Source organism: Aptenodytes forsteri, unplaced genomic scaffold (assembly GCF_000699145.1).
Source record: "Aptenodytes forsteri isolate BGI_AS27 unplaced genomic scaffold, ASM69914v1 Scaffold54, whole genome shotgun sequence".
In the NCBI taxonomy this organism is placed as follows: domain Eukaryota; kingdom Metazoa; phylum Chordata; class Aves; order Sphenisciformes; family Spheniscidae; genus Aptenodytes; species Aptenodytes forsteri.
The window spans coordinates 1363214-1387696 of NW_008796044.1; the positions used below are offsets into that span (position 1 = coordinate 1363214).

Sequence of the window (24483 nt, forward strand, 5' to 3'; positions counted from 1 at the left end):
GCTCTAACACAGGCGGCTGATAAGTTATGACACACCTGTGCTAGTGCTCCTTTCCAGAGACAGGTGCATCACCTGCGCCCTTCCCTACCTACTTATGCACCTGTAAATGTTTCAGCTTGTGCTACAGGCTCCACCCCACAGCCCTGAGTGGCTGCAGATGAGGACGATATCCTTTTTGGAATGCTGGCAGTCCCAGCCAGTCACTGATGTCACATCAACCAAACCTGAAAGTTACAACTGTTTATCTTCTTAAATGAATGAAGGAATTTTCCACTAATGTGATGCACATAAAGAAAGCCTAAGGTGCCTTGAAGTTAAAACCCCTTATCAGAGGTCCTCCTCCTTCCACCTTTCACAATGAAGCTTTAGCATTTAGTATTTCTTTCTTTTTAAAGAAAAGGCATTTTGTGCTGCTGCTAGTAACACCTCGGAATGCAAAAGCCATTGTCACTCATCAATGAAACAGTAGGCATATATATACACACTTAAAAAAAAAAAAGAAAAAAGAAAAGGTCAGACCTCCTTTTCTTCCTGTAATTTTAATTGCGGAGTTGCTTGTACTTCCCCCTAGGCAATCACAGTACTACAGGCAAATTCTGTAGCTGGTTACTCACGTGAGTAATCTTAGTGATATAAATGGAATTACTCCCTAAAGTAAGGATTAATCTTGTGAGAAAAAAATTTCAAGCTTAATCATCAAACCTTTCTTTAGAGCTTAAATTGGTGAACTGAGATGGGAAATCATTATTTGCTGCTTCCTCTTTGCTGCAGGATTGGTGCAGAGAGCTCATAAAACCTCTTAGCAGACTTTCCAAACAGGAAAGAGGCAGTGTTCAGCACAGCTCTTTTCAGCTAAGTTCCAAATAACTTCATTTGTATCTATACAGACAAAAGCTGATTCCTTAAAATTAAGCAACAAGGCAAAACCTCTAGCCTTTTTATGACTCGGAAAAATAGTTACTGCCTTGCATGGCACCCTGCACTTTTGAAGGAGGAAAAAGCAGAGCTGCAATCTCACCAACACCTGTCTCAGAATGAAGACAGCTCTTACAACTGTGTCACTGCATGAAAGACTGCACTGTAGTTAAAAGCATAGTTGCAGTTCCCTTCAGAAGTGATATTTGTGTATGTTTTTTACGTTTAAGGCACATATATACATTTGGAACTTGACTCAGCCTTAATATTCCATGCAATTAAAGAAAGTCCTGGTATGACAAGGCCTTTAAGATGGCTCTAGTCCTATAATTTCTGCAGAAACACAAGTTTTGACCTGTAGATTTGAATTCCCGGCTGTACCAAAGACTTTTTTGCTTTGTCACACATTCATCAATTCACTTAACCTTTTGTGCTGCAGCACCACCAAGATTTCCCCCCTCCCCAAGCATTAGTGATTCACCAATGTCATGTTCATATTGTTGTTGCTTTGAAAGGTACGAAAAAAATTTCACTGGAAATACAACTGAAATATTGAGTACAGAGTGACAAAGCTAGCCAATTTGCCAGCTCAGAAATGCGTCTCTACAGCTGTTATTTAAAAAAATACATGCTTTCACTGCACATAAAATCATTTGTACTGCAACTATGGACAAACAAGTTGCTATTTTAATTTGAATGACAGAGTTCAGAGTTTGTAAATGCTCACTAGCCTATGCAGAGATACACATAAAACAGACAAAAGTTAAGTGGAACATAGTGGGGCTGGCTTATTTTCTAAGTGACAGCTGCTGTGCAAAAGGTGACTTGGACAAAAAAAACAAATGATGATTCATTTTTCAGGAAATAATAATGTGAGTACCTCCCTCTTCAAGAAAGCTATCTAAAATAATATTTTTCTCTACAAGAAACTGAGTTACAAACATGCAAAAAGCTGTTTGAGCAACATTGCCTACAGCTTCCTAATTAACTTACTAGCATATAGATAGATTTTAAAATTATATCCGTAGTCCTGCAAATATTAAAGTTACAAATATTGCTAATAAAAACCCCCTTTACAGAAGAGTCAATGCAACAAAATGTTTAAAAAATGCTCAAATGAGTAAAAACACTTTTACAATTAACTAAGACCCAGAATATAGTGTGAAAAGTAAACATAATCAATTTTTGATCCGCTCAACAAATTACATTTTTGCCAAAAAAAACCCTTGAAAACAAGAAAAACTTGCAAATTTATTACTGCTCAGGGTTCATTTATTCCAAGAAGTAAAAATTCACCTAACTGCATCATGGACTTTGATGAGTGGCATCTAAATACTTATTCCCTGAGGTGCTCTGCATGCATAGTTACAGTTAAAATACACTGAAGTGGGTGCTGAGTGAATGCATGCTTTGAAAATATGCCAGGCACTACAAAGGAAAAAAAATATTACTTCTGCAACCAGAGACTGATGAAGGTTCTAAAACTTCCTCCGCAAATTAATCTTTATGAAGTTCTGGTGCGGTGCATTTTAGCAAGGTCAACCCCTAGCTGTGCTCTGCAGCTGCCTGAGAATGCACGTTACTACCAGACCTACCTTGATGTGACATCTGAGCAAAGTATCACACAGAACTAAGAAAGCAAGGACTGGGGTGAAGAATGGCAAGTACTGCTTTTAGAGCAATGAAGTACAAAGACAACTGTAGGCTTCTGCCTACGGACCTCCGAAAGAGAGTGCAAAGGTTTGATCCCTCCCTGACATGTGTGGCTGGCACAGTTTCTAGCATAGACACAGTCTGATCAGCAACTTTTTTCTTCCAACTGACTGCGCCTGATTTACTCAGATCGGAGTATAAACAATGCCAGTAAAAATGGTACTTTGTCAGTACTATGGGCACACCTTACTGCTTGAGAATCATTGCAATACATATTCCTGTATAGCACTTCAGGTGCAGATGCTCATACGCAGGCAAAAGGCAGCAAGGAAAGAAGAAACTTTGCTCAAGCTGTGATCGCTGAGCAGGGCTGGTCAGAACTGGAGTTAAGTGAGTCTAGCCAGGAATACTGCCCTGGGGTCCTCACCACTGAGACTCCTGTTCTTGGCAGGGCTGGAAGGAGAAGGTAGCAATCCCAGAAGTGGAGAAAGGAGAAGGAAAAATGGTGAGGCTTCCATATGAAAAGGCTGGGAAAAGGTGATATGCCGACCAAGCTATGCTAACAGATCATGTTTAGGGTTGAAAAACTCTAGAAATAAAATGGAGGCTGATGCTGGAGTCGTAGTTTAGTGATCATTACTTCCAAATGCATTGGGTTTGGTGAGGTCTTTGTAGGCAGGACGCATCATGTTTTTAACATTTCTTTTTACTTCAGTACTGTACAGCCCTGAGTGCACGTCTCTACCAGTTGGAAGCCTGATCATCCACAGATTGTGTCAGATGGAAGACAGTTGTCAACTCTTGTGTTATATGAAGATTTGCTCCTCTTGATTTCTTAAGCAAAGCTTCAAAATCTGCAAGGTTGAGGCCAAGCCCCTGCAGAACTGTTGCTTTCCATAGGTTTTTTAGGTCAGCTCCTATCTACCCCTCCCTCCACTCCAGCCAACAGTAATATTTCTTCACACTGATTGCCCTTTTACAAGGGAAACCATAATTGTCTGAAATCTTGGGTTATGAAAAGTTCAAATTAATTTCATTAGAACTGGGACTCCTCAGCATTTTCACTTATACTCCAAAGTAACTTATACATTCGGTGTTTTTGAAATGTAATGACTTGAGAGAAGTATGTGCACACCAGCACACAGTAGGAAGCAAAAGCACAGGGGTCAAAAGGTAGAGAATAATATGGGGAACTCTTTGTACGCTTTTGTAATGTTTTAGCTGAGATACTCCTAACTACCTTCTTAACTGGATCTTTTGAAACGATAAAGCAAAATAAAGCACGATACCTGCTAGTCTCACAGGCTCCTTTAGGTCGTCAAGCTGTTTCACAGTGTGACAGCTTTAGAGAACTTAGATCAAAAGCACCATGCCTGCATGATGCAAAGTACAACGTAGTGCAAACCCACTCGAACGACTCAAACGGGTTCAAAATTTTGTAGTAGTAACTTCATCCTGGCAAACCTTATAATGTACTGCGTATCATTTGTCCCTCATATAGCCAACATAAAGCACTCTGCATCATTAGTCAGAAATCAAATTGATTGTTTACACTTGATCTAGATCATGATACATATTGCTAGATAATCCCATGGTGCAGAGATCTATTTTTAATGAATATGAAGCTTTAGGCTGTACTGTTAACATTGTGTATAACCCCAATCCTGGTGTATTAGAACAGTTTAATACCTTGCTGAAGAAAAGTTCATACAAGCTATTTATGTGGTCACAAAGAAGAGGGAAAAGTTGTTTTTAAAAGAAAAGAGTTCATCTACAACTCAGTATACCAAGCAACTCACCTTGTTTCAAAAAAATCAAACACTGAATTCAGAAACAATTCAGTATCCATCGATAAGACATTTTCACATAATGACAGGTTATCTATATTCTTGGTTGTCTAGTAGATTACTTGTAAAAGTCTTCATGGCTTACTGCAATAATCATCTGCCAGTGTATGCACAAAATAAACCACACCATCAGAAGAAACAAGGTGTAGCAGGCAAAACCATGTCATCTCAAGGTCATTACAAAAGCATAGGAAATGTAAAATACAGTATTGCAAAACAAGGGAACTGAGCTTTTATTTCTAGAAATGCAGGTTGAACATTAAATTAATGGAAAAGGCAATATCATTTGGATCTCTGCCATAAGTGCTGCAATGCTAGAATGCCCTTAGACTTTTTAAGTCTTTCAGAACAAAACCACTGTGGATTTTTAAAGCAACTTTATGACTGGGGTTTTAGAAGACTGTAAAGCCTTATAAGGGCTAGTAGCTGCTTTCCGACCATGAGAACTATGATAATAAAAGTAGTCATAACTCCTGCTCCAGCAAAGACCTTCCACCATCTTGCCAACATATAATATGGTAGAGGGGATTAGGTGTCCCCTGACTCATGCATTAGTCATGACAGGCCGTAGGCAGGCAAGAAATCTATAGCTTCCATTTGGCTGCCTGTGGCTCCCGTGGGATCTGCTGCATTCAGATACAGACATGCTCTGCCCTGCAACGGAGGGATACCTCAAGTCTAAACCAGACGTGGAGAGATTCTGCAACAAATTCCTCTCATGTTAGAATCTGAGGCATCTCTGAATTATGGGAAATTAGTACGAATATAGATACTTCAATCAATCATACTTTGACCACCTCACTGCTGCTACCAGCTTCCAAACAGCTGAAATGCTTGCCTCTTTCAGATTAGCTGCTTATTCTTCTATGCCTGCCACTAAATGTTTGTTTATACTAGAAATAAACGGTGCTAAAATCAAATGAGGTGTTGTATGAACATCAATTGTGTTTACCAAGGAAATTAATCTGTACACCTTTCCCAAATCCTTCAAAGTTTAAATTCTTGTGCATTTCAATGAGATGCACAACAGGATTTATACAAACAAAACATAGTAACATGCTAATACCTCTGTTTCAGTCAGATTTCAGCATCAAGGTATTTGCTTGTATGGATAAATCAGCTCCTCCCACTCCACAATTTAAATGGATCTCTCATTCAAAAGACTTTTTAGAACCAAGGATTTTTCAGAAAACATCACCTTCTTTTTTTTGTTGTTCACAGTGTTCTACACCCTTTGGTACTTGCACAACACAAACACTTGGGGAAATTTAAACAGTAACTAAAACTGTTAAATGAATTGGTACAATTTTAAGTGCAGTGACCTACTCTACGGACACACCCAGTCATAGATAAAATTAAGGTTGTTTTAATGTAACCAGGGTTTAACTGCAGTAAACTAAGATCATCTAGGATGATTTACAGTGTTGATAATCCTTGCGCTTCCAGTTGCTCCACTTTGGTTTTCCCAGTATCTGGGTAGACAGATCAGTAGTTTGAGTTCTATTATATGGGCGAAGTATTGCAACTACTTATCTCCCCCTAGTGACAATTTTTGAAAATGTATCGAACTAGTCCGCATCTGGCCTAGAGAGAACTTAGTAACAAGTTTTCATACTGGCGCGATCACTGTCCCCTTAGCAATATTATATAGATCTAGATTTGTAATTCTGGGATCTGTAAAAATAACCAATGGTATATGTAAACATTTTTAACTTTTTCATATTAGAATCCTTCATTTGCTTTGAAATTCTGGGCGGAAATTCTAGTAAGTTTAGAGACTTATGTCTTTCTTCTGGGTTTGTTTCCTTTGCTCTTTTGTTTTCCAGTACCGATCTCCAATAGTACCGTTTTCTTGTCTTGTGAAAGAAGTCTAAATGCAGTTGTTAAGAAAGATTCTACAAATTCAGGCATTGTGCATTAGTACTACTGAGTCTGTCAAAGCACTGCTGAAGTATTGCTGAGTGTGTCAAAGCAACTGAAGTCACGTAGTAAAGATTTCACATTCCTCAGTATTTGCAGGATCCAGGTATCCAACCATAACATGCTTTACTGTATGATAAAATACAATATTCCTGGCTAAAAGAGCTGCATCTAAAGCAACTCTATCCAGGGCTGTTTTCTTAGGTATAAAAATGTACGATCAACCATTCTGGGGAAAATCTTCCCTCAAAATATCTGTCAAACATGGAGGTTTTTTAGACTTTTTCTCGTTAGAACAACAGTGCAAGATTCCTACTACTTCACCTAGATAAGTCTCTTTTTTTGGCTGCCGGCCTGCCAACTCAGGGCATAGATACCTTAAATGACTGTTTTCTGATCCCCATCACCTTTCCTGTGCCTTTTGAATCAATCACCACTTAAACCCATTCTAACACCATCAACAGCCACCTGCCATCAGGTGAACTAATTCAAGGTAATGGGAAGGCCTATCAAGCGTTAACTGTGGCGGAGAGATCGTTCATGCCTCTCACATTAACCTGTTAGTAAATGCAGGTTGAATACCCACATGCATAATGGGGCATATGGAGCTGCAGCACACACTAATACTCATGGAAAAAATCATTAACACAGAAACTATATTTGTTAAAGCAGACACTCACAGTGGCTGTCTAATTCTAGGGTCAGCCATATGAAAGATCACTCATGGCACAGTGGAGCTTTCTGCTATCCTGAAAGACAAAAAACTACATTGAAAAGGGATAATTCTATCCAAAAAACAATCAGATCAAACTGTCCTCACTTTAAAACCATGATTAAATTTATCTAACATTTTGAAGTTTATGAAATCCATGGCCTACCTGAGGTTTGTTTGCAGAGCAATTATTCGTTTACAGTATTAATCGTTAGCACACATTGCATCATGATAGCAAATCAGAATAGAAAATTACAGACCAAGTCAATAAAGAACAACTACTCTTCTCACCTCACAGCAGTAAATATTGCCAATGCTGAAGTCCTTGCAACTGAGGGCAGCCCCTGGAATGTTGCTCAATGTTCCCTCTCAGTAGGACCTTGAATGCCTAAGAGCAAGTAGGAACTCGGTTCTGGGAGGGAAATATAAGTAAATACTATAATACTAGTGGCTACTCCAAGGCATCCAGGATAGGAGATGGTTGCAAGCTTTTTTCATGGAGGCTTCCATATTCCTCGGAAAAAAAGATTTATGTAACAAGATGGACATATCGACCTCCAAAAATTAATGAGGGAAAGGATCCTTAAATTGTTTATTTTTCCTCCCTCCTCAAAAATGTTTTTTAAAAAAGAGATGACACAAAAGACAATTTGGCTTTAAATTGGCCGAATTCTCTTGATTTCTACATGAGAAGGATCCTGTGTTTGGCTAAGTTATTCCTTTTGTTTTCCTACACTCTGGAGAATTGACCTGTGCTATTGTTTTAAACAGAATGTCCTAGGTCTAGATGATTCCCATTGAGGTCAGATATATAGAACTAGCCTCTGGGATAAATGTTTCATCTGTTAAATAGTATTGCACTGAAGCTGGAACAAAAAAGGGTCTTTGGCTCTTTTCATGATAGTTAAGCTAAAATCCTTTAAAATGGAAAAGCACGTTAGCATAGAGAATTATGTGATTAGATGGCTTTAAACACAACTCCTGGACCTCAGCTGACTTAAACAGAAACCAAATTTAGTAACAAACAAAACCACCCTCTCCTGTCCTACCTTGCTATTTTAAAAACACATTTAACAGCTTTTCTTGTTTAAAAGTGCCCTCATCCCATGATCAGGGTGGAACAGACCTACTTGGGAGCTTGACTAGCTTTTAGTGATTTAAGTTATATCATTATTTCAAAGATACTTCCATGGCTTTTACTTGGATTGAAATAAAATTCCCTTGATGATCAGCCAGACATGATACAGCTGCTGCAATATTGTGACATTAGTGAGCAGCTTTGATTCAGAATCTGTATAGTTGTAAGTACAATAAAATACTTACTGATTTATCCTAGTCCAAAGCAGAAATTTATGCTCATTAGTGCAATCAATGTCAAGCCTCATTATGACTCTGGGTATAGATTGCACTGTGTGATTTACCAGCCATCAGCTGTTGAATTGCCAAGAGACTTCATATTCAAACTGATCAAGTCAAATCATCTAAGTCCACTTCACTTCCTCAGCAGTTTCCCATCATCATTCCAAATTTTTTCCTTGCAGAATTCCTTGCACATACCGTCAACTCATTTTGAATGAGTCTGCTCCATCATTGCCACTACCAATGAAGCAAGCAGCAAAATAGGCAAACAACAAAAGCTGTGAATATCAAATGGGTTGAAGAGAGCAACTCAACCTCTGAATCCATTTTGTCTTTGAAATTTCAGTAACTTTAGAAACACAACACAGAAGCATTAACCTGCTTTTTCATTTCCTGCTTTTCTAAGAACTGTGAACAAGTGCTTGGCACAGGGTTATTGCTTTTTGCTAGTTAAGGTTAGGAACTGCTCTTCAGCCAGTTTTTACAGTGAAATGGCTGCTGCCTGAAAACACTGAGTGGAATATAGTAACTGGTGCTAAAAACTCCTCATCACCACTCTGGCTACTTGATATCCTCCAGATTGAGGAAAATTTTCCACTGTTATTCCATTACAGCTTCCTTGGGGCTTTTGTGGGAGCAAACTGCTTCTGCATCTCAAATCTCATATGGAAAGTAGAACAGTCCACCATGTCGATTATATGAGTTCTTTTCTTCAGAGCCCAGGATGGCACAAGGTTCCTTCAATTTAAACATGATGAAATTGGACACATTCCAGACTCTCGGAGTCTTCTACACTACCAAGGCTACCGTTCATGTGATGCATTAGTAACACATCCAGGGAAGTCTACTTACACAGTGTTGTACTGCCTTTAGCTTAACATATTGGTCTGAGTTAATTTAACTTGTTTGTTGTGACCTTCTATCAACTATGAACAGGCTAGAAAAGGAGAAAATTGTTAATTTAAAATTCTGCACTTCTGAAATGATGAGGAAATCCAATCCTCTTTCTCTCCCGTACAAGACTGTGGTGTCCCAAGACAGAGAGAGAGAATCCTGCCTTAATGAGTCTTTAAAGAAAGGTCAGGGACTTGATGAAACAAATCTGAGAACTACAGTAAAAGCCAAAAGCCAGACCAAACAGTATCAACAAGGAAAACGAAAGCAGAGATCCAATGATGCCTAGTGTGTCTGTGGACTCCATACAGAATAACCAATATGGCACCCATTACCCCCACTGGGGGTCAGAACGAGATGATCTTTAAGGTCTCTTCCAACCCAAACACTTCTATGATTCTACTCACCCAAAATTTCCATTGTCTAATAAAAAAGATTACAGACTGTATGTGATACAAAGTTCAATGTCAAGCAGTACCTGCAACAAATACACAGGTCTATCACACATTAATTCTCAGTTCAAGAACACAATGCATTCCCAAAGTCTGTAAAATCTTTAATAAAACTCTTCTTCCTGCTCAGAAACTTGATCCTTATTGACTTATACTCTGAACACCTTCCTATAGCTCACCCCAGCTAATTTTTTTTAAATTTTAAGAGCATTAAATTGCCCCCCCCCAAATGAATAATTAAGCCATAATTTCATAATGAGGACTTGGACAGTATCATCATGGCACAAACAAGGGCAGGTTGGATACCCAAGTTAGTCAAAGAATACTTGAGAATAACTTGATGTAACAGAATGTTAACATTTGCTGTCTATAATCAGACGTTACGCTGCATTGACACAGCAGCTCTTCTGGAGCTAGACCATTATTACTAACACAGCGTTGCACTCCATGAGAGATAAAGCCCAGGTGCCCGTGTCTAAAATTCAGACATCTAGCTAACTGAACACACTTTGCATGCAGCTTAAATGCATCTTACATTGTTGCGGTGTAACAGCTTTCTACAGGTCAGCACATAAACTCTTAGCTGCACATGCAGTCTTTCCTACCCCATGCTAAACTTCATGTATTAGACTCACACTACGCAATCATTATCTTAGTGCCACGCAATCCAGAAAGCCAGACTGTTACTGTCCAGACTATCTGAAATGTCTGAGAGAAGTTAAATAAACTCTGATACAGAAAGCACATGAAAACATTGTTGTGTCCAGAAATGCTTTTCTGCCCTTGCATGGTGAGAGGTGGTAGGGCTATACGGATTACAGGTGAAGCTACCCCTGCTTCATTAATTCCCTGGGACAGCAGTCAAGGCCTGACACTACCCCCGAGTAAATTTCTGCCCTCTGTGCTTCACATCAAAGAACGTCAAACACGTAGGTTCTGTGCTGCCTGAGTATATCTTCCTCTGCATATGTGAACTAAAGGCCTGTTTAGCTTGTGACAGAAATTACAATAATCAGTGCTGATTTACATTTTTAAACAGATGTTGCCAGATTGCCGTACTTGCACTTTATTATCCCAGGGCATCACTTGTTCATGCAGTATTGTTTATTTGGACTAAATGTCAGTATCCGCAGTTTCTGGAAACTTGTGAATGGCTGGAGCTTGTTGTCCAAACATCCTTAAAATTCCAGTTCCATGTATGCCCTGTTCTTGGCAGTTATTTTTTCTTAATTTTGCTTTTCTGCTCAGAGTTGATTTACATGATTTCAGGCTTGAAACAGATCCAAAATTGGCTGGCAAGAAGAGGACAATCTGTGATGGGGGACAACTAATGAGATTTTTGCTGAGATTTGGTAAATTAAGTGCAAATCTAAACTCTTCATCAAAAATTATATTAAAACCTGAGAAAAACACAAGCATGAATCTTGAACCACTAGCTAAACACTCAACACCAAACTTCCTTTGGACATTGTGCTCCTGCCTTCCTGGCATTTGTTTCTGGGCTCTTCCTTCCCTTCCATTCTTTGTACTTTTTTATTTTGAATCACAGTACTTTAATTAGAATTGATAACAACAGCTTGAGCTAAAAGTCTTTTATTCCACTCTCACATAAAAACATAGTGGCAAGATACAATAAGCAAAAAATAACCTTTAACAGGTATCTTTACAAAGAATAAACAGTTGCTAAATCATCTTCTTTTAAAATACTTTTTATTTTGTGATATCAATATTTCTTCAATGTATCTGCAAATAATATTGAAGGACAACCTGGGTACCCTCCCTCTTCTTCCCCCCAGTTAGCAAAATGTAAAACATGCGCTCCTCAACCCTTCACTTTCTCCTACTGACAGATAACCTACCCTATTAAACTGAGGGTTTTTTTTCTAGAAAAGCCTTGCTCTTCCTCTGTCCTTCCTCAGAAGCAGTATCAAGTCGCTGTGAAAAGCAAACGAAACAAAAAGTCTCTCAGTAGCCACGCCAACACTGTAGTTAGTGTTAAAACTGGACCCATTTTGTTTTGCTGTGTATGGTTATTCCAGTGAAAAGTATTTCTTGGCGCAGTATTAGTTCCAATGGTAAATATTTCAAACTTCTCACAGAAACAATCGCTAATTATTTCTGTAGAAAACAGCTTCACACTGACAACTTGCAAACAGAGTCTAAATTCATTAAATAAACTATTCATGCTGAACGTAAAAGTGTTTATAGAAATAGGTAGGCTTAGAACAAACTGAAGATGTCTTTCCATTGATTCAACCACTCAGCAAGGAATAATTTTAAGCTTTTTGTCTTTCCCATATCCATATAAACGGCAACAAGGCCAGTCTCTCCCATCCTCAACACATTTTTTATTTAATTAATATAAACCTATGTAGGTGTCTTAAACATAAAGGGATGAATGAAGGAAATCAATTATACACCTTTTAGAAACCGTTATATTTGGATGACATACTTCCCTTTAGAAAAAACTGACAGGTTGTAAAAAAACCCCGAGATGCTGACCTGCAGTGCTGTCCAGCTTCATGCCAATAAGGTATTATCTTCCAACTCTACCTCATGAGTTGGAGAGACACAGAAAATAAATTTGGAAAGCAGAAGACTCAGACTTGTAGAATTCCATTTACTGTCAGTAAGAAACTACTACCTTATATACGATGATATCTAGAGATTTCAGGGAGAAAGGTTCAAAGCAAATAAAATACATTTTTAACATTTTGTTGATGAACAGCAGAAACCGCAGCTTTTGTTTATCATACTACTGGATGTAATATCAATTTGTACATGTGTAAATAAACTTTTGCACATGTTTTTAACATAATAGCCGCTGTTCTGAAAATAACTCAGGCATATGGTGTCACAGTCATGGACATCACCCTGAGAAAGATTGAGGATACAGAGCAGTGTGATGGGAGCAGCAGAGGGATCCGAGGACTGTAAATCCAACTACAGCCAGAGAGTAAATTGTCAGTGGCTATTTTGTGCTGAGCCATCTGTTGCCTTGACTACGCTGCCAGCAATAGTTTTAAGATAGCTGGAGTGTGTCTGTACAAGCTACACAAAACGATAACTTCTGTGCTCTTTGAAAAGAACAGGATCCAACTTACGTTATATAGTAAGCATTGCAGATAGCATTTTAATACATCTTTCTTCCCGGGAACAAGTTTTGTCACCAGGGAACACACAATACCCTTTGACCTGTATAACCAGAGGCTCAATAAACTTCTCTTCCATATCCTGCCGGGCACATCCTGTAGTATTTTCTTCAAATGGTATTCCTAGATCTGTATTGCAAGTAACTTATCAGAGCCCGTGAATTTTGTTGTTCATGTTCTCTATTAGCCTTCTATGTTATCAGTGCCTTTCTTTAGAGTAGATGGTGCTCTAAAATAGGATATATATGTATATATAATTATTTCTGGTTGAGAAGTGGTCTTGTAACGGAATGAATTACAGATCTGTAGATGAAGATTTGAAATGGTGCTCCACAGACTGCTTTCCATCTTCTAGAACTTTGGAAATGCGCTGCAAAAAAAGATGAACAGAGCACCATGTATTAAAATGACTACTGTATTGGGTTCAGTAATACGTATATTAATTACTAGCTTGTGGCCTTAAGCTGTGGCTAGAGAAAAAAGACGTTGACCAAATCCTGGATATTTTGAATTAATTTCTCTATCCTGCAAAAACATAAACCTGTATTTAAACCTGTCCACATGATTCCAATCATGCTGTGAAGCACTATACAAATGGATTTTTAGCTTTATTCAGTCCTTTTTCAGACTCGTAAAAAAGGACATTCTGTCCTTTTTATTTTGTATGCTATTTAGGTTTAAATGTGACTGGATGAGACGATGCTGAAAAGCTGTTACTCCTGGGTCTGAAAAGAACAAGTATGTGATAAATTGAGTATCAGTGAAATCCTACAGACTTGAAATTAATAGGTTATCCTTGTTCCTACCAGAAAAATATGATTATGAACACATCTAAATGCAGATTTTCCTAAATGTTGCTCTATGGTCCCTGAAGGCACTATCTATATTTTTTAAAAGACTGCAGAAACTAGTGGATGAAAATGAAACCTATTCACCAGAAAAAATAAAATAAAAAAAATCAACCTTTGCTTTGACAGATCAGCAAAGAGTTGACATGTAAAATATTACAAGTGTCACAGAATGCTTATGCAGTATGCATACCAGTAGCTACCAGCATCTGCAATAAATGTCACACTCCCACTATCTGAAAAAATAGGAAAACTTTAAAACTTTTGATTCTTAATATCTGCACTGAATATACATTTTTTGCTTTCAAACACTACATTAAATTCAATAGTTTTAATTTTGTGAAATTTCCACCGAAATCAGTGAAAGGCTTCCTACTTTAAAGGAAGGCAACCTATTTTAAGCAACATTAATGACTCCAGTGTGAGCCAATTTCTACTTTCAAATAAGCATCTCTGGCATCAGAAACTGACTCACACTGTGCATGTTTTGCCATATATGCTATGCTTACCTTACTCTGATGCTAGTGCTAACCGCCCAATGTAATTAAATCGAAGAAGAAATAATTGCTTTCCTCTTTTGCTAATAAATGTTATGTAAAGCAAATCAGAGAAAAACAGTAGGTCAAATGAGACCTCTCGTGGTACAGATGCAGACCTGCACATCTGAGCCTTCCTTTTAAACACACACAAAGATGTACATCCGTACTCCAGAAAGCACAGCCAGAGGCAAATTTTTGCTTCCCCATAGAGCTTCCACTCCTCTCTCTGACGAGAGAAGTAAGAAGAAAAAAGAAGTAAGAGTTGGACTCATGATCTTATGGTACTTTAAAATGACTTAATTTTCAGAGCACAGAATTTTTGAAGAGGTACACTTTCTTTTTTCCCCATAAACAAACAGAACTTACCATTGTTTTAAATAACTGGTTCACTTTCTTTTTTTTGAAGGTTTTCTTGTCACCATCTGAGGTGGAAGGAAACACTGGTTGACTCAACCTATGTGATGCAATTGTTTCATCAGGTGCCACAGGGCTGATGGACAGAGTTAATCCTTAGAATAGAAACATATTGGTTGCACAAAACAGAACCAAAAAAGGAAGGTCAGAGTGTAAGATAAAGCAGAATGCAAAATAATGAACCACTGCAATTACTAGAAAGAAATGAGACATTTTTAATCTAACTATATCCTTAGAATACAAAAGTAAGTAATGGGGAAGCACTAACTTCATTACATTGAAAGTGAATAGCGAAAAAAATGAACCAATCTGGTCAAAGAAGAAAAAATAGATAAATACACGAAAAAGAAGCGGGCCATGACAGTCTGTTGTGTTGTGCTAAATGTCTGTTACAGGCATCTGGAAAGATAGGGACAATGAGAGGGACAGATAAAGCGCAGGCTAAGAAATGGGATGCGCTATGGAAGAAGTGGGGGGTAAAGGATATTGAAATAGGGCACATTTTCTCTATACACCCTGGCCTAGAAATTAGTTCCACCTTCAGTTACGCTTTCCCCTTCTCTATCATGCAACTGTCAGTCTTTCTAGTGGGCAGTTATGCTATCTTGTTTCCCCTTCCTCTTGCTGTGAGGGAGGCTTAGGAGATTCCTCTCTAATGTCAAAAGCAGACGTTGAAACCCTACCATGGGGCAACCTTTGGGGATATTCATCTGCCAAAAGCGAAGTAGAGAGCATTTCTTCCTGTTTCAAATGCTGCCCTCAGCTGTGAGGGCAGACTGTAGAAGCCCTTGCTTCTGCAAGTGAGACCCTACGAAGCAAGGAAGATGAATAAACCTTGCCTCTTTCAAGGCAGGGGAAATGTCCACACTATACAAGGAAGCAAAATGCGGAGCTCCAGAAGTAACGCTTTTAGAATTTGCATGTTAGCACTAGACAGCACAGTGTTATCAAGCAGTAGTAGCAGTCCAGCCTCACATGCACAATACACACTTAAATTGTAATCTTTGTCTCAGAGGCATGGAGCCACATAAAGAGAGCTACCTGCTCTGCTTAGAGCAAACCCTTTATTGCTATGTTTTCTTAACATAGCAGTAAAGAAGTGCAGAACTCGCATCTTATGTAAGCAGCTTACCTGGGATAGTTGGCATAGAACGACTGACAGAACTCATCTGCTTGAGGACAGATGTTTTCTGAGGTGCCACTACATGTTCTGAGAGGTTGGTGTCACTCATGAACTCGTACTTCCTTGACAGCTGTTTAATTAAAAAAAAAAAGCCATTAATGATGAACTGAGATATCAGCAACAAAGATCTAAGCAAAATAATATTTTGTGAAAAGCACAAAAGAAAATAATTAATAAACAAACTATCATTCCTAACCCGAGTTCTTTATGGGATTGTTTGCTGAGTAAATAATGAAAGTAACTAGAAGCAGTAGAATTGGATCCACATGTAATAGTATACACTAGCTAAAAAAATGTAACGATTTTGCACATGATTTATAGTTAGAAAAATACTTCTCATTCCACATAAAAAACCCCCATTACTCTAAAAACACTAGCTAGAAGAGATTCTGTAACCTGGAACTGTAGGATGGTATTCCTACCATATTTTTGGAATAATACCATCAGCCAGCTCTGACTGTGATCTGCAGAGTAAAATGAAGTTTGGAAAACGTTTTTCCCTATTGCATTAACATAGCCAGCTTGGCTGCTGCGAGGCTTGCCACTATTTTTCTGAAGCAAAAGAAAAATCCTGTAACTCAATATGTAGTGAGATTCCCACAGTTAGGTGTGTGTGTTCTCTAATTTAATCAAAAGACAAAGGTCTTGCTTGTTTTTGTATAATAATGTTTCTCAGAGCATGACTGTGCTTTATCTCTCTTTTGTATGAGGACGTGTAGTGTAACACAATCATAAACCTCCATAAGTTTCTCCTTGTTTCCCAAAAGAATCTTAGCTTTTTACTGAATTCACTTTGCCTTTGACGATTCCTCCAAAAATGTTTGATCAAATGACTTACGCTCTCTTCATGTAATTCAACAATCTGTTATTGCCTGACATTTTAATTTAGATAGGGCTTGTGTATCAAGAGGACAACTTTCAAAAATTTTTTTTTATTATTTCTTTTTATACTAAAAGAAGAAAAGTCTCCTGAGAACTAAACTACCTAAAAAAAAAAAAAAAAAAAAAGAAATCTAATGTAAATTCCTATTACACATCTAGCAGTGCAATAAAAGCACTCAGATGATCTACGGAGTGAGAGATGCCAGTGCTTCCAAACTTCAGTCTGGCACCATTTAAGGAACACTGTTTGCAATCTTGCAATTTCCTAACAGCTGCATGTTCCATAACAAGGTACAAAACGTACAGGGCTCATCACTTTTCAAATAGCCCTGACTGCAAGGAGCTGCCATGAAATGTCAGCACAGTCAACTGTCTCTCCACAAGAAAGCTAGCTTAACCCTCCCAATATAGTACTCCATTTGAAGCTAACCAAGCTTCAGAACTTGCAGCTTCAGGGCTATATTATCTGTCATCATAAGCAAGTAGAGACGTTCTGATTTTTCCGCTGATTTGTTTCCTCCGCAGCATCTTGCAGGTTTCATTCATGGCAGGGCAGATCATCTCTGCATCCTGCATATTTCCCTTTATGACAGCTAGAGTTCTATGTGATATATTTTTTTTTCCTAAGCAAAGGAGTAATATCCTCTTTTTTATGGATTATAAAATACTACTCTAAATCAGTAACATACACATTTCATGTCAGAGATAGAAATATCAGGTGCTGTCTTCTCATCAGCAAACACCACACTGCTTCTTTTTGTTCTTTTTTTGGACCTTCTCATCTTTACTTCAGGGTGAGGATTAATTTGCAGAGCAGTCTCCTCTGATTCTGCTTTTACTTGCTTTGGTAGCACTACTTCCAGATCAAAGCTGCAAGAGCAAAAGAAAAAAGTACAAGTTGCTGAGTGATATTTTAAAAGCCACTGGTATTCTGATGTCATTTCCCCATGAAATATAAATGCAGGTCATCCTTTCCTTTGACTTTCTATACAGCCTTGCAAACTGCTGACAGAAAGTATATGATGTGCTTCAGCTGGCAGCTGTAGCTACAAATAAAATACCTTCAGGAGGTATGATGTTGTCTTAAAACGTTGCAAAGAATGCAAAATGTTAACATGAGTGCAAATCCCTTTTTAAAGATTCGTGCATTAGCTTAAGAACTCCTAAACTAAATGGAGTTTGAGCTCATATGGTAAGTTTATGCACGGTGATGATGGTGCTGAAAGCAAGACGCTATTTTGGTTGTTGAAAACAGTGGAACAGAGTATTACTATTTACTGTCATGTTTTAAATGCATCCTCCTATTTATTTCGCCATATTGGACAACAATGCACATACCCAGTGATAAAAAAAAACCAAACAAACCTCCCTCCTCTCTTCCTCTAATTTTTATAGTTTAAAAATTGGGCTATTTTTCATTTAAAAAAAAATATGAAATTGGTGCTGGCTTTACTACCTTCTCTGCTGATGTAATTAGCCTATTGAACATGGAGCTGAACTTATTTTACAACGTAAAAATGGATAAATCAAGTAGTATTGTTGACCCGTGCTTCCTAGAAACAAATTGACATCCTAAGAATTAAAAATAGGTGCATGATTCAGCTGCTTAAGTGTAGTTGTCTGGTTCCATAGGAGGTGTCCTGCTTTATTAGAGACATGGGACTGGCAGGTATGACACAAATTATGTTTGTGTGCTACACCCTTCTTGAGTGGAAGCTGAAGGGCAGGAAGAGCAGCCTGGGGCATCTCATAATGTGTGATACTACACATCTTTGTTAGACAACTCAAAAAAATTAAGTAAGTAGTGTTAAACAATGAACTGGCAGTCAAATGTGCAAGAATAGAGGGGTGTCTTCAGAAGAAACACTTCCAAGTTAGGGTCATACACCTTTGGACTTTTTACTTTTTAAAAGTGAACTACTCAAAAAGGGAGATCAGATGTTTAAAAAAAAAAATCACAAACACACACTGCTCAGCAAGAGCAATTTAAATGCACCTTGTTTGGGATTAAGTTCTATGTGCCCAAAGGGTAATTTATAAAGTGATCAAAACAATTTGTGGATGAAAAAGCTAATCAATACACCTATAACTGTTCTCTCAAACTTGAAAGTCTTTATGTTCCCAGTGCTGCAGTTAAGAAAGCATATTAGGCAAAGCATTTTACATTACTACAGGATTTACTAAAACGTTCCACCTCCTTACTTGTAAGTTTGTAAAGGTTGTCCTCTTTCTCGCCAATTTTTACAAGCAAAAGATGCTAATTAAGTTAAAAGCTGTATAAAGAGAAATTTGCAATAAACACAGATCTTTGTATTTTTTTGAAATGTCATTTAAATTTTAAAATACTTGTTTCCTGAAAATGAAATGCCACTTTTTTCAGTGAGAGTTGAGTATATTTTGTCTATTAAGGTTGAAACACTGTAGCTTTAAGCCTGGAGGAAGTGATAGCTACAGTTAAAAATAATTCTGGCATAGTCTGAAGAGACTGCTAGCGGTCTTTATCCTTGACTGCCTTTTTTTTTTTTTTTGGTTAAAAAACAGGACTGAAAGAAAATTTGTATTGTATTCATAACTAACCTTTCTGAAGCAATTTTGTTTGGAGTACTGCAGTCTGAATTCATGGAAGTCAGTGAGATAACTGATAACTGACGATAGGATCTCAGCATTGATCTTGGCCGTCCTGCTCTCTTGTCATCAAAATCTGGCTACAGGATGGAAAAGAGAAACACATTCTATCAAACAACTTTGTGTGAACCTCATTTCATCCCTTCTCACTAGGTCTTGAAGATAGCACAGATGTTTTAACATTTGGCATGAAAGAAGTTATTTTCTACCATTAGTTACTGTGATTGTTTCTTCTGTCTGGATACACTCTAAGACCTCTCAAACTCAGTGATACAGTAAGTAGCTAAATAAACTACAATTGACATAATTAACTGTACGTTTGAAAAAGAAATTGAGAGAAACAGTGTCTGCTGATCTTATTTTGAACAGACATGGGTCACGCCATTAAAGTACTTGATTGGGCAAACAGATTTAGTTAGCCCTTGCTCCAAGACACTAATCATGCTCTATTTTCAATACAACAGGTTCTGCCATCTCTATACGTTAATACAGCCTTTTTAATTACATATTTGCAAATGTTGAACAAAATTAGTATTTCCCTAATAGCCAGACAGGAATAACAGGAGGATTCTCCAGGTCATCATGTATCCATATTGCACAAAGCCATATATGCTGCACCATCTCTCTCTGCAAAGCTTGAAGATGGTATGTTCTGCAGTGGAAGGAGAAAAAGGAGGTATCACTCCAAATCTCCTTGAAGAAGATTTAGCTACCATATTGGAAATATTCAGCTTAATGTTGATGGTTATTTAACCTTGGCAGCCTGGTACAACGTTAACTGAAACAATCTGACTTCTTTCCAAACGCTTTCCTGTTACTCTTGTTAATAAGGTAGGGACAAGGATCACATTTCTTGGCTAATTCTAGAACTCTCTTCTTTCTTCAGGGGTGACTTCTGGGATCTAAAATTGTAGAGTGCAGCTAGCTCTTCCCTCTTTTTCTGTTCAATTATTTCCTGGGATGAGCATGCCTCCCCCTAGTTAGCTCATCACAGTGTCATGATACGAGGCAGGTTTTTGAGAATTTCCCAGTGCGTGTATACCATAAACTACTTTTCCAGCCTACTTCAATTTCTATCCTATAAACAGGATATGAACAAGTTTTCAAAACATCTCATATTAAAGCACAGGGTTTTGTTCTGATTATCCAGAAAATATTAAAAATGTATGCGTAATTTCATATGCCAAATTCCCAAATACTTTGCTTCTGATGTCATTTCTCACTAAGACTCTGACGTCTAGGAGAAGGCTGGGAAACATCTGTAGTTTCAAAAATTATTTTCAAGTGTTTTGCAGAGTTTACATGCAATGAGTTTACATGCTGCTCATCCTTTGAATGGCCAGAATCTTGTGATAAAGACACAATAGCTGCATAACTTTTTTTTTTCTTTTAATAAAAAAGCTCAGGCCAGCCGCCAGAGAGAGTCAGACGTGGTAAAATGGCAGCAGTGCCATTCACAAAGTACATTCTCTGCTCTTGCAGAATTTTAAATAGGTTACTTTTTTTAAGTGCTGATCTGTGAGAGCGCTGAAGGGTTCGAGCATTAGGCAAGATTGCTAATTGTGGATTACAGCCTCTTTATATTATTGCAAGGATGGTGGCATGGGACTGAAAATAAGAAAAACATACTGAGATAAATATATAGAATTTTCATCATAGGGGTGTGTAACACAGCACAATATCCAAAATTTAGGTTAGAAACTTGCTACTTTTTCCCCTGTAACAGAAGAAATAAATCCTCCTATATAAAATCATCAACACTGAAAGAAACAACATAAAATAATTTCCAAAGCAACTGGTGTTTAATCACAAAAACCAGCTGACATCATTCTTGCTAGCCTGCACAAGCTCAGATAGACTATTTTATTCAAGAGTTGTCTGGAGAATTTGTGTTTAGAAGTTATCCTTCAATTCCCATATATTTCAGTTTGGTCTCAACTGATATTTATAGTATTATACACATGACAGGTTTTACTTCACAACACAGCTGGAAGTGGCTAGCACAGGGAGACATCAATTGCAGATCAAAGCCCTAAACCCCTAAGAAAAATTACAAAGAGGAGAAACATGAGAATTTGCTTTTACTTGCTTAATAAGGCGGAAAAAGAATTGCAATTTTAATAGACATAATAAAATACTCCAAATCTTCCCGAATGAGGAATATTTGATACGTCAGAGAATTGAATCAACTCTTTGACTATAAAACTCAGGTCCTACTACCTTCATATCACAAGAAAACCCACAAGCAACAAAAGTTTAGTGTGTGTTTTTGTTTAGAAGAACAAGATGTGTATTAAGTAAAGAGAAATTGCAGGAGAGGTTAAAAGGAGAGCAATACCAATTCTCTGGCTCCATATTGTTTTTCCACTTTAACTTTTAAATGCTTGAAACATTCCTCCATACGGTCATGGAAAGGACGAAGATTATCAGAAACTCTTCTTTCATGAATTCTAATTCCAGCCCCAAGGAAAGGTATCTTGAAGAAGGAAAAAAAGAAGAAAAAAAGTGAGAATATTAAACTGGGTCTGACAGCTCCTCTAGCTCCAGTTAAAGTATCTGCTAAGTCAACTGCAAAACTCCTACTGTGATTGGCAGATACATTTGTCAGTTCATTTCAGCTTTTAGCAGCAACTACAAGATGGAAAGGGCTCTTGAAAAATGGGCTTGTGTCCTGGTTTTGGCTGGGATAGAGTTAATTTTCTCCCTAGTAGCTGGTACAGTGCTGTGTTCTGGATTTAGGATGAGAACAATGTTGATAACACACCGATGTTTTAGTTGTTGCTGAGCAGTGCTTACACTAGTCAAGGCCTTTTCAGCTCCCCATGCTCTACCGACTGAGCAGGCTGGAGGTGCACAAGAAGCTGGGAGGGGGCACAGCCAGGACAGCTGACCCAAACTGGCCACAGGGATGTTCTATACCATGGGACGTCATGCTCACTACAGAAACTGGGGAAAGCTGGCTGGGGGGGCCGCTGCTCGACTCTCCATTCTTCTAGTGGTCTGTGACTCAGGAACATCCTGAACCGTAGACACCGTCTCTGCATTTAATAGCCCTTGATGGATTCTTCTTCCATCGATTAGTTTACACCCTATTGAACTAACAAGTGAGCGAGGGCTGTGTGGTGTTCAGTTGCCGGCTGAGGTTAAACCACGACAGCTTGCTCAGTAAAGTTTTGAAGAATGTTGGCTGCCTCATAGTGACTGTTTTATCTCTTCTATGTATTTTAATCCCTTATGAGATTAAACACGCCAGAAGAGGGTTTACAAAATTCTTAGACTACTAGCCCACCTGCTTATGAAGGTGCCTGCCATAGTTTACGAGACAGAAGGTAGGGATGAAAAAATATCCAAGTGGATTCCAGGCAGGTGGTTTCAAACTCTCCTCTTTCAAACAGAGGATTAAGTGACTGAGAGAGGTTTAAATCAATCTACTGGGGGCTGCAATTTGATATGTTAATGCCTGGTTACTGAAGGTGACCTCTTCCTTTGTCCTCGATTTTACTCTGGAGACTTCCTCTGTACTCCCCACATCTCAAGAAAAATTCAGTAAGATAATGCTTCAGTACAAAAATGAAGAACTCAAGCCATGAACAGAGGCAGCTTGCACTAACCAGGCTGACTTTGCTCAATTTTACCCCTGTGCTTTTCTTTTTTGCAGCTCATCCTTTAGGCTGGGGTCAGTGACAAGTAACCAAAGGGGTTAAGATCTCTGATTCTTCCTACTAGAGTTGAAAGAAGGTACATAACAATAGGTTTTAAAAACTAGGCGGGGAGGGAAGTATAGATACCTACTCCCTTAAAGGAGAACACCTGATAAAAAGGTTAGGAAAAGGTCTATCTGTTCATTAAATACCTCCCTCCACTTGAATTCCTTCAAAAATCTTTCTCCTTTGTCAGAAGGAATGGCTTGCTTACCAAATAAAAAAAAAACAAACCACTTACAATGAAGCAAATATGATAGCAACACTACCTTTCTAACCCCTCTTCCCTACAATGATTTCCTTTGCTATTATATTGCTACTATCATCTTTGCTGTTATATTAGTGTAATAATATCCAGTTAAAAGCAAACAAAACAAATCTTATCTTCAAAGATAATGGACAGCACACTTTGACATGCTGTTTAATTAATAATAAACGTATTCACAAAGAGAAACTTTGTAATGCTTCTCTTTAAAATATAAAGACATTTCATTACTCTTCAGTCTTTGAAGATGGTGATTCATGAGATTTGTGCAACATACTTTTAGCTACCCTTCTGCCAGTAACCTTTTCTAACTGCTTTACCATTGACTTTAGCTATTTTGCATTAATGTTTGGGGCTTTTCTGTAAAATCCACTTAGATTCCACGCTTCTTTTTTGTGTTGTGACCCTATAAATACTACTAAAATTGTATATATCGGTCCACCCATTGACTTGATCATATTTTATGGAAGTTTAGTTTCAATATAACTTTTAAAAATGTGGTATTAAAGCCCATCTATTACAGACAGATCTGTTTGTCCTCTTTAGAAGGATTTACAGGGATAGATATAAATTACCACTTTATTTCCTAATGCCAGACAGTATTATGCTCAATTTATACCACTACATCCATTGAGTACTTCCGATGGTCAGAAAGCAACCATATACAGAGCCTATGGTGGGCAACGATACAGGAGAAAGCTGTAAAGGTTGGTGACTCAAACTAACAACCAAACTGAGATGAATCAAAATGAAACAGGAAGAAACTTCAAAAACATTAAGAAATTAGTAAAAAAAAAAGCCATTAAAACTATTTGGAAGATTCATTTCAAGGCTGAGAGAGGAATAAATGGTTAATTCTTGCTCTTTCTCATCTACAAAACAGAGATAGAATATAGAATCATAGAATAGTTTGGGTTGGAAGGGACCTTTAAAGGCCATCTAGTCCAACCCCCCTGCAACAAGCAGGGGCATCTTCAACTAGATCAGGTTGCTCAGAGCCCCGTCCAGCCTGACCTGGGTTGGAAGGGCCCTTTGAAGGCCTTCTAGTTCAACCGCCCTGCAACAAGCAGGGGCATCTTCAACTAGATCAGGTTGCTCAGAGCCCCGTCCAGCCTGACCTGG

General features: G+C 38.1%; 1 protein-coding gene across 1 annotated transcript in view; it reads right to left on the reverse strand.

Moving 5' to 3' along the window:
- Window positions 1–13199: 13199 nt before the first annotated feature.
- DOCK2 (dedicator of cytokinesis 2) overlaps window positions 13200–24483 on the reverse strand; it is a 211599-nt gene continuing 200315 nt past the window's right edge. The window contains exons 47-52 of the mRNA XM_009285697.1: window positions 21734–21871; window positions 19348–19475; window positions 17460–17640; window positions 15838–15958; window positions 14658–14800; window positions 13200–13274 (exon numbers count right to left, since the gene is read on the reverse strand). Of these exons, the coding sequence (XP_009283972.1) occupies window positions 13200–13274; window positions 14658–14800; window positions 15838–15958; window positions 17460–17640; window positions 19348–19475; window positions 21734–21871 (786 nt within the window). The remainder of the gene's footprint in view (window positions 13275–14657; window positions 14801–15837; window positions 15959–17459; window positions 17641–19347; window positions 19476–21733; window positions 21872–24483) is intronic.